Below are 11,284 nucleotides of genomic sequence, written 5' to 3' on the forward strand. Positions count from 1 at the left end.
TTAATTCTATCATCAATGGGAATTCTCTCGTGGATAACTCTCTAAGTAATGCATGCCATTTTAAAAGGCGCATTTTTGTGTCAGATCATGTTATCAAAATGGGAGATCTATTTCCTATGTCTTAGTTTTTTCCAGGCATAGGATATGGAGAATTTTTCATCTTGAGTTTCATTCCAGATTGGGATGTCATTCTCATCCGGATGAAGGCTGATTTGAAGTGTTGAAATAAGGTCTTTCACATTATCAGGAGGCTGGATATTTAAAGTAGATCAGTCCCAGTGACCATCATTTAGAACTTCATTGACCTTGATATTATCATGTAAACTAGATTATCTTATTCTATTATGCAGAGGACCAAGCTTCTACCAATTGTCAAACCACAAATTGATATTCTCTTTTTTCAATTGCCTCTGAATACAGGGGTCCATTTTACTCTTCAGATTACACATGGCTTTCCAACTATGAGATTGCCCATTCCTCCACTGAAGGTTGACAGGATGCTCATTGTCAAAGTATTTGGCTTTCATGAATTGTAACTATAGGGAATTGGTGGTTCTAAGGTTCCACCATTATTTAGACGTGAAAGCATGGTTAATATATTCAAGTCTTCTAAAGTTATATCCTCCCTCTTCATAGGAGAAACACAATTTAGACCAGGAGACCCAATGGTACCTTCCCTCATCTTCTTGTCCAGACCAGAAGAACCTGGATATAAACTTCTCAATCATATCCAAGGAACCTTTAGGAGGATGAACAGCTGCCATAGTGTGAATATTTATGGCTAGTAGAACATGTCTAATGAGTACAACCCTGCCCCACTAGACAAAAATTTTAGATGCCAACCTCTAATTCTATTGATAGTCATTGTAACCATATCAGCAAAGATAGAAAGCTTCTTTCTTCCATAATAGAAAGGACAACCTAGATACCTCATGAGAAGTTTATCAAGCCTTATATAGTCATTGTAACCCTTCTAATAGTGCTATGAGGGATATTCTCAGCCAAAGAGTAGCAGCTTTTGTTCTTGTTAATCAATTGGCCAGAAACAGATTCATAAATATTCAGAGTGTTAAGAATAAGCTGGAGGGATTACTTTTCGCCACCAGTAAAGAGGATAGTATCATCGGCAAAGGCAAAATGGTTGACTTGAGGACCTTATCTCTTCGTGTAGAAAAACCATGAAATTTCCTATTGTTCTGTACTGCATTGAGCATCTGGAAAGCAATTCAGCACTGAGGACAAAAAGGGTGGGAGAAAGAGAATCACCTTATCTAAGCCCTCTACTGAATTAAAGGAAACCATGCCTACTACCATTGACAATCAGAGAGTCCCAGTTATTAGAAATTAACCAGTAGATAAGATTAATCCATTCCTTAGCAAAGCACAAATGTCTTAACATGCATCATAGATATGACCGGGAAACTCTATCATATGTCTTGGCCATATCAAGTTTAATAACAATATTGCCACCTCCCATAGGCTTCTACCTTTCACAAAGCCACTTTGGTTATTACAGATAATTTTGGCAAGAGGGAACTAAGTCTAGCATTGTTTACCTTGGCAATGATTTTGCCAGTAATATTGCATAGACTAATTGGTATAATATCTGAGAAGTTTTGAGGGAATCAACTTTTGGAAGCATCACCAAACAAGTATGAGAGAAGAATATAGGTAATACAACCCCATGGAAGAAATCTACCACTGCTCTATGAACATCATTTCCAACCACCGACCAAGCCATTTGATAGAATTTTCCACTAAGATCATTAGGCCTTGGTGCACTGTTAGGATCAATAGAGAAGACACTATCTTTAACTTTTTGTGTAGAAGGAGTGGACAACAGGAAGTTGTTATCATCATCATTGATGACCATTTTAATAATATTCAGAGTTTGTAGATCCTCAGAAGTGTTGTCAGCGCTGAAAAGATTCTGAAAGAACCTTACTCCAGCATCAACTATCTCAGAAGTACCCTCCACCCAATTACCATTACCATATTTGATCTTCATGATGGACAACATTTTCCTTATACCTATAATGGCACCATGAAAGAAGGCAGTGTTCTCATCACTTTCAGTTAACCACTTAACTCTAGCTTTTTATCTAAGCACACTATCTTGTAATTTCAGGAGCATGGTGAACTCTGCTTTAGCTTTGGATAACTTGAGAATGTTGCTTTGATTGTTGTCAGCAAGGTAGACTTCTTCCAGTCTTCTCATCTTCACTTCCAGCTTTTTAGGTTCCTAATAAATATCCCTAAAGGCAGTTCTAGACCAAGAACTTAATGCACCGCATACTCTCTTAATTTTTTTATGCTAGTTGCAAAGAGGATTGATAGTGTCTCCTCCAAGCCAGGCATGTTAAATCACATCAAGGTAATCCTCATGCTCTGCCCAGAAATTCAGAAATTAGAAATACCTAACTTGCTCAGTAGTACAAGAACCACATGAAATCAAAAGAGAAGAGTGATCAGAACATGATCTAGACATGTGTGTGACTGGGGTCTCTCCAAATAGGTCAAACCATTCATCATTGTACACCAATCTGTCCAGTATTTTTCATAGAGTGTTTGGGGAATCTCTATTATCACTCCATATGAAATCAGATCTTACATAACCCTCATCTTGTAAATCATAGTCAGTAAGACTAGAACTGAACTCAAGACTCTCCTCAACTTTTAAAGCTATGTCCCTGGTTTCTCTCCAGCATTGGTAATAACATTAAAGTCACTCAGAACTCCCCGTGGACCATTAATGGTATTGGCAGTAGCTATAAGATCATCCCACAGAAGGTTCCTTAATTGTTCATCATATTTGGCATATACTATAGTCAAGAAGAAGAATATATGCCTCTGTGTATCTGTGATATGTACTAATACATGTTGTTCTCTATCTTCCATGATATCCAGCACATGCTCATTAGACCATAGAATCCAGATTTTGTTGGAGCAATTATGGAAACAAGACCGGTAGCCTAGTCTTCTTTTAAACCTTTCTATCTTTCTTGCTACAGCCATAGGCTCTTGCAGGAAGACAAAAGGAATTTTGTATTGTTTCTTTATAGTTTTGAGCCTTTCAGTAGCAACTTGTGACCCTATCCCCCTAATATTCCATGAGATTGTATTGATCATGAAAAACATTAGGTTAATGGTTTGTTTGTTCTCCTTGGATGTTGTTGTCTGATTCATTGAAGGAAGAAAAATTTATTCCTCTCCTGCTCGAATCTCGCAACCTCATTGGAGATAAATTATTGAGGAAAGTGATATTTTTTTAACCTAATTAATAGTATCCTTCTTGTCTTCGATTAGTAAGTCCTTTCTGGCACTCTTAATTAGTTCATCATCTGATTTGGAGCTAGGTTGTTCTTCTGTTAAGCCCTCCATGATAGTGTCATTATCCTGATCTTTGTAGGTTGTGTTCTCTCTTGTGGAGCTTGATAACTGTATGGGCTCATTACATATTTTGACAGACATATGAGCTTCTGTTCTTTCTATTTCTGCTCCCACATGCACCCTCTCTTTGGATTTTTTCCAGCATAACTATCATTCAATTTAGGATCCAGTCCATAGAGAGGTGCACTCCATTGACTAAAGCCATCGCCTATCTCATTATTTTGATTCATACTAACAGGTTCAAAATTAGAGAAATTTCAATAGGAATGAAGGCTTTAGAGTTGAATCTCTTCTTGTTGTTGCTCAATTTTTGCATCTCTTCATTTGTCACGTGAACTTGAGTCAAGTCCATGACTTGGCCCTCGTCATCTTTCTCCTCTAGATATATAGTTTTTTCTGCTTTATTTTTTCTTGGCCTCCCTTAACTTTTTGGATTTGGGGGTTCTTCTTGTTATTTGTGTTTCTTTCCCTGTTGAGTCTAGTGGGCTTCTGAGACAATTATGTAGAGCTGACAGTTACCTCAAATAAAGACTCAATGTTGTCTACAGTTACAACATCCATGGCTTCATTTCCCTTCATAGTAGTGTGTGTTACCACCACTGCTTTTTCCCTTCTTTGGCTTTGTAACCTTGTTGTACCCCCTCCTTATTTAGATTGTTGATTGGTATTGTTATTTCCTCCCATGCCGGCCTCTGTGTCCTTTGTTCTAAGATTCGCATTTCCTTTTCCCTTCTTACTCACTACTTTCCATCCTTCTTCATCAACAACTTGCTTCATGAGCTCATCAGGCACCACATGTTGGTTAGGCACTGAGTTTGACATTTTGATGGATGACACATTAGAATTTTCTCTACTCATCTGATGGGTCTTCATACCTTTTGTTGGTACCTTGATGATTGATTTCCTCTGTGGTTTTGTTGGAGTCAGCAATAATCTTGTGTTTCTTCTCCTTTCTCCCTACTCTTTTTTTCGATTCTGGATGCAGGATTCTACAAGAAATATCAGAATGACCTTGCATTTTGCAATGTGTGCAGAAGGCAGGGATGCTTTCATATCAATCTTTTGCACAATAATTTCTTTAATGCCTTCATCGTTGATAATCTCCAATAGTATCTCTTCAACAAGAGGTTTTGCCAAGTTAATCTCCACTCTAACTTTGGTTGTGGTGGGTCTAGTTTTGGACATAGTGGCTCTGTCCATAATTAAAGGGATTCTCACGGGTCCAATAATGCGGCATAAAGCATCCCATTCATAACAGTGCCAAGGAAGGTTAGGAAGAGTAATCTAGACAAGGGCGAATGAAGTCTCGGAATCAGGTTTGAATTTACATTGCCATTATGTTGTCCCTTCCAATAGACATGTAATTTCTCAAAATTACCTCAAAGTGATCCTCTTTGTTATTGAAGTCAATGAAGACATGATGTATATCATAAGCTCCAATCTTGATACTGCCTTTTCCAGGGATAATTTTAGCAAATTCACTACGTATGAGTTCTACAGAGGGTCTAATATGAGTGAACTTACCAATAATTGTCCATTTGCAGGTTTGAGCGAGTAAATCATTCTCCTCTTTAGTGAAGGTAACCACTGGTTTTCCTTCAATCAGACCATATGGTCTATATGGAAGAGTTATAGAGCCTCGTCTGTTGCTTTTTTCTGCATCCTCAAGACACCTTTATAGGAGGTTTAGGATGAGGATCCAGTACCGAAATTTCATGTTTGAGTGACAACTCCATTAATTTCAGTAGTAAGTTTGGAGCCTTGTAGGTTACTCCCTTATAAATTATTAGATTGGGGTAGTGGAAAATTCCCTTGTTGCGAGATTTTGGAATTGTTGGTGTAATTTGGTCGACTACACACATTTAAGGGCTTTAGGGCCGGGAAATTTTATTGATTAATTGACAATAAATAATTGCTCTGAGGCATAAACGGATGAACTGGCCATGATGGGTCAGAGGGACCGGAAGGACCAACGTTCAAAGCATGTGGATCTTGCCAGAAAATTGATCAAGAGAAAAGGAGATAGAAAGAGCCGATAAAGAGAAAGATTATTGTCGACATTATCAATGTGAAAAGAAAAAAATGTACAAATGCCTCATGTAAAAGAACCTTTACCACCCCCTCTACTTGCAACTTGTATAACCCTTTTCATAATAACATGGTTCAACTATTTCACCAGGTAACTCTTTTAAAATCTTCTTTCTAATACCCTTTTCATTCTCTTAAAACACTATACCAAAGGGGAGAAAAGGGTAAAGAGAAAAAAACAGATCATAATAGTGACTGCATTTCCGCTGTATTTATTTCATAATTCTCCTTTCCTTTGACTCGTAGATGGATACAATACTAATCAATAACATTGAATTTCTACAAACATAATCAAGTCTGAGCAAAAATATTTTGTAGCCCTTAATTGTAATATCCTGGCTGCAATTAGGAGGCAACCATGCTCTTCCAGAAGTCAAAAATACTGCACAACAATAACTGAAACCACTACAGAAGGAGTGAGCAACTTGAAAGAGAAACAGAGAGCTAATATCGTATAAGAAAACGAATATAAAAGAATGTCAGGATTCAGGAAAGATGCTTAAACATCAGATGAAACTGAACTGAATTTAATTCAATCAAAATCGATTATGAGAATTTGTAAACTCTGCTGTGATAAAGGTCTGCGTAACAAAACCACCCCTTCAACAAGGGAATAATTAATTGAGGGTTTAAAGTTCTAACCCGCTCTAAGTTTTGAATTATTCAAAAGGGACGGGGAAAAACGTAAAATATCTGCCCCAAAATGGTTCTTCGAATTTAAAGGATTTTCATCACCATATTCTAATTCTAAAAAAACAAGTAGTTAAGTCGGACTTAGGCACCACCAGAACCATATTTCTTTCCAAAAACAATGACCTGAAGCTTGTCATAACCTGCCAACACACCAGCACCCGCAACGGCACGGAGGATGTTAGCACCAGCACCCTTGAACAGAGATTTGGCACCCTCATTCTTAAGGATCTGGGAGAAGGCGTCGAATGAGCTCTTGTACTTCACAGCCTCACCAGATGTCATCATCATTCTTCTTCTAACAGTGTCAATAGGGTAGGATGCAAGACCAGCACCATTGGTAATAAGCCACCCAAGAGCAAAGCTAGCAAAGAAACTATCCTGTAAACATCAAGAGATTAACCAAGGTCAATAATAACTCATAACAAAACGAAGTCATAAACCCACCATAATATCTTAAACTCCAAATTACCAAAGTAACAGGCAACAAAATCTAAGTAATGTAAGCATCTAAATATAACTGTCAACATATGACATCATCAGAGAAAATACCGAAGGAACGCATCACTAACCTGCATGCTTCCAGTCAAGAGCACTGGCTTCAAGGAGTCATACATTCCGAAGTACAAACCACGGTACACAATGATACCAACACATGAAATGTTGAACCCACGGTACAATCCAGCAATTCCATCAGATGCAAGAGTCTTCTTGTAGACATCGACCAAACCATTAAACTGTCTCCCACCTCCCTTCTTTGCAGCCTTGGCATCATTTGCAAGACGAGTACGAGCATAGTCAAGGGAGTAAACAAAGAGCAAAGAAGAAGCACCAGCAGCACCACCAGATGCAAGGTTGCCTGCAAACCACTTCCAGTAGCCATCACGGTCCTTCTTGAAGTTGAAGAGCCTCTTGAAGTAGTCCTTGAATGCAAAGTTCAAGGCCTGTGAAACACAATATCAGTCAGTATTCCGTATTACCAAAAATCAACAGATTCAGTGCCTGTGTCATAAATTGCAGCATCCAATGCAAGTAAATGGCATACCTGAGTAGGAAAGTAACGGATGACATTGGCAGTGTTTCCTCTCCACAAAGAACCAAATCCTTCCTCTTTAATTGTCCTCCCGAAACATTCTCCAATTCCCTTGTATGGTTCTGACAGTCTACCAGCCTTAATCATCTCATCTTGGTTTTGGATCAAAAGTTTCACACGCTCAATAGGGGCAGCAGCAGTCTTTGACACAGCAGCAGAAACACCACCCATAAGGAAGTCAGTGGCAAAAGCTGCAAGTCCTTTTTCTTGGGGAGCTTGCACAAACACTGGTGAAGCGTTTGCAGCAATCAACGAGAGATCCTGTGTGGCTTGGCAGGTTTGCAGTCCTGCATTAGAGTAATTGCCATATGCAAAACGCCTCTGATAGAGAGCAGGCCTTTGAATGCCCCCATAGCGAGCATGGACATCCTGGGAAAGACTGGAGCTCAGATGCATCTGGTTAGCTACCTTCTGAAAAACAGTTGGGTGCTGGTTATCCGCCATTGCTAAATAAACTCCTGCAAGGATGAAGCAATAGACTTAGGTCTTTCTCTTAATCTCAAAATTTCTTTTGATAAAGGTTCATAATAGATAACTTAAACCTCCATCTTAACCACTAGAGAAATGCAAGCCACTAACCAATCCCCCGGGTGATTTCAGCAAAAAGAAAATTCTCGTTACTCGCAATGGGAACTCAACAGAGCAGAATTCACTAATAATATAGTGTAGCAACATAGAAAATCAGTACACTATATTAACAGACCAAATTTCTTGCATTTCAGCATGTTCAAGATGGTACTTTTCCTTTGTACAGAAATTGTCAATGAATACCATTTTTCTCAATTCTCAACAGCAATCAGCCAAGTAAATCTATGATGCTTACGTTTAATTCTCCGACCATAGGAAAATAGTGATATAACACTAAACGATAACCTGTGCAATGGCTGGCACAGTGCATATAACAAATAATTTGAACACAAGAACATGAAGGTAACTTATCATTAGACTATTGTTCGGAAAAATCATTACTCCCTCCAAAAGTCCACCCCAACTTATATGTCACTCTCCATTTCGGGATGTCGAAAATATTTGACGCTTCCATTTTTATACAACTTTCGAGAATTCAAATTCTTAAGCTATTATGACACTAGCTTTTCAAATATTATCTTAATTTTTTCTTGTACTATAACACCTTAAACTATCCATCGGTTCAAATAACCTCAACAAAATAGGATGGAGAAAATAGTTTTTCTTCTATAGCAAAAGAACAAATGGTTAATTTACAACAGCAAAGGACACATGTTCTTTTAGCTCACGCCTCACAGTAGACAGCAACAGACCAAACCTATACGAAGGTCAGTAGTAAAGCTCATCCCGGATACAGACATAGAGTAATGAAGGCTGACCATGATACTAGAATGATAGAATCAAATCTACATACTTCTAAACTTGTGCTTACAATACAAGAAACAAATCACAAGTCTAACAACACAACTTGTGAAACACAAAATCAAATTATTTTGTCAATATAATCTTTATTTACTCTAGAAAGCAGCAAAACATCCGGATGATATATGTATACAGTTCAAAACAAAAAACACCAAAGTTAGTTCTCTTACTTTTCCAAATGCCCCTAGCTATAGCCTATAGTACATACTTCACTGACAAAATTCTAGATTCTTATACTAGACAACAAGAGTATAAATTATTTAAATTATATACATTGTCAGTGTAGAGATTATTTTACGCTATCAATGAATGTTAACATGTTATAGCACGTTAGTTACCATTTAACTAGATTACCAATTAATGTTTATCCAAACAATTACCTGTAATTACCTAATAAGTAACCTGATAATGTAAATACAGTTTACAGCATCGGTGCATAGAACGACTGTGTAAACAATTACACTATTAGGTCACTTATAAGGTAATAACATGCAAATCTCTTGATAAAGACTAATAATAATAATCTAGTAAAAATGATAACTAACCTGATATAACAAGTTAAAAAACATTGACAGTATAAAAGAATCTTTACACCATCAGCACATATAATTTAAATCCTTACATAGAACACAAAATCAGAACCACACTAGGCGTTGACCAGATCTACAGTTCAACGACAAACAAACACCAAAAGCTAATTCTCTTAATTTTAACGCATACAACTAGCTATTGTGCATGCTTCACTAACAGAATTCTAGATTCTCATACCACACAACATAACATTAAATTACATAGAACAAAAAAAAACAGAATCACATTACTTGTTGACCAGATCTATAATCCACATCTATAAGAACGTCTCCTATAACTACAAACATGCCAACAACACTTTAACACGCAAATCAGATCGATAAAATCGTAGATCCATAAACCTACGATCCATTTCCAACAAACACACATACAGATCCATTATAATCTCAAAATCTACACAAAACAGATAAATCAAAATAAAACGAACCTCGCAAAAAGTCAAACAAGTGAAAATCTCTATAATTTTACAGATCTAAACAGAACAAAGTGAAATGAATTTAGGACTAAGCAAAAAAAAGTGAAATTTACGGTCAAAATCTCCAATTTTTAGGCCATCGAAATACATGTTGTAGACAGAGAGTGAGATGTTTTAGAGAGCGAAAGTTATCGTTACCTGCGTTCAACCTCGCCTTGGAAGTCGAAAGAGGAAATGGAGATGGGAGGAGAACGAGGAGCTAGAGGGTTTGAAGGGAGTATAGAGAATGAGTATATATTGGGTGGCTATGACCTATACTGCAGATATTTTTCATTGATTTAGCATTTGTTTTTCCCCTGCTTCGCGGCTCATTACTTAGATGTTACACTCTATTTTATTAAGCATTTCATCTCATTTTATTTTATGTGAAAGCATTTTATTTTATTTTATTGCTAAGAAACGAAGCATTTATTTATTTATGAAAAGTATTACTCCATCTAGAAAGCCAAGTTAGTAATTTTATTACATTTTTAATACTCTTTTTAATTTTTTAAAATTATATTAACTATGTGAACATAGAGTGTTTTGACCGTCGTATCCAAATGAATATTTTCTTTGACCTTCAAATGAATTGGGACAACGAAAGTACTTCTTAAGGAATTGGACTGAGTCAGCTTATGCACAATAAAATTATTTTATTATAAGTATAGTTTAAAGTATATATGTTATGAAGTGATTTTACTCATTAAAATTGGACTCGAATGCTCACATTAAAGTTAAAAAAGAATATTTAAAAGCTAGTACATAAATTTCTTATTTACTTGAAATACTCTTCAAATAAAACTTCACTATTTTACCAATATTAAGTAACAATATTTGCAAATATTGTTGACAAAATCATAATTGACTTTTGTATATTCTACTAGTGATAGCGAAAGAAAATATCAAAATAGAAAAGGAAAATATAGTTTGACAAAGAAACATCATTTTGAAGTTAGTAATTAATATTAGTATATGTTCTACAAACCAAAAATTATTTTAAATTTTGAAATGTGAATTTTAAAATAGTTTTTTTGGTAGAATGAATCCTTATTATTAAAAAAAAAAGGTTGAAATGCGAATAGTATTTGAAATTAAATACGTGTTTGGTAAGAGGGAAAGGACATTTATTTTCGTGAGTCAAAAGGGCGGAAAGGAAGAAGCTTTTTCCATCATGTGGTTGCTAGAAATTATTGGGGACAAAGTGGTATGGAAATGTGGAATCCTTCTGTTTTTAATTGGAAGGCCAAAGTTGTCCAATCAATTAGTACTATTCAATTTAAGAGTTGGCTTTTAATATGGACTTTTAGGACGTTGGCCCTCGTTTTGCAGTTTTCACGCTTCTATGTTCTTTTTCTTTTAATCTTTTTTAATGTTTTCTTATTCTTTTATAAAAAAATTTATCACCCGTTTGAACTAATTTACTTTATCAATTAACTTCTGAATTGTTTTTAGAAAGCAATCTTTAGAAAGAATTAGACTTGAGTAAAAATTATTACTTGAACGGACAGTCCACATAAAGTGTATGGAAAATAAAATGAAATAAAGTTGGTTAAAATGATTTGACCATATCAGAAGTAGTCCTCCCA

General features: G+C 36.2%; 1 protein-coding gene across 1 annotated transcript; it reads right to left on the reverse strand.

Moving 5' to 3' along the window:
- Nucleotides 1-5,984: 5,984 nt before the first annotated feature.
- On the reverse strand, nucleotides 5,985-10,153 carry LOC107811966 (ADP,ATP carrier protein, mitochondrial). Its single transcript, XM_075239652.1, has 4 exons — nucleotides 9,855-10,153; nucleotides 7,214-7,719; nucleotides 6,741-7,112; nucleotides 5,985-6,549 (listed from the first exon to the last, which is right to left on the reverse strand). Exons 2-4 carry the CDS (start codon nucleotides 7,703-7,705, stop codon nucleotides 6,253-6,255), a joined length of 1,161 nt encoding a protein of 386 aa, XP_075095753.1. The 5' UTR covers nucleotides 7,706-7,719; nucleotides 9,855-10,153; the 3' UTR covers nucleotides 5,985-6,252.
- Between the last annotated feature and the right edge of the window lie 1,131 nt (nucleotides 10,154-11,284).

This window comes from Nicotiana tabacum, chromosome 19 (genome assembly GCF_000715075.1).
Source record: "Nicotiana tabacum cultivar K326 chromosome 19, ASM71507v2, whole genome shotgun sequence".
Classification (NCBI taxonomy): domain Eukaryota; kingdom Viridiplantae; phylum Streptophyta; class Magnoliopsida; order Solanales; family Solanaceae; genus Nicotiana; species Nicotiana tabacum.

Excerpts from the sequence above, each read along its gene's own strand:
- LOC107811966 (XM_075239652.1), bottom strand. The coding sequence starts at position 7,705 with ATGGCGGATAACCAGCACCCAACTGTTTTTCAGAAGGTAGCTAACCAG. Across the intron at positions 7,113-7,213 it reads TCCGTTACTTTCCTACTCAG|GCCTTGAACTTTGCATTCAA; the intron begins GTATGCCATTTA and ends TGTGTTTCACAG. Across the intron at positions 6,550-6,740 it reads TCTTGACTGGAAGCATGCAG|GATAGTTTCTTTGCTAGCTT; the intron begins GTTAGTGATGCG and ends TGATGTTTACAG.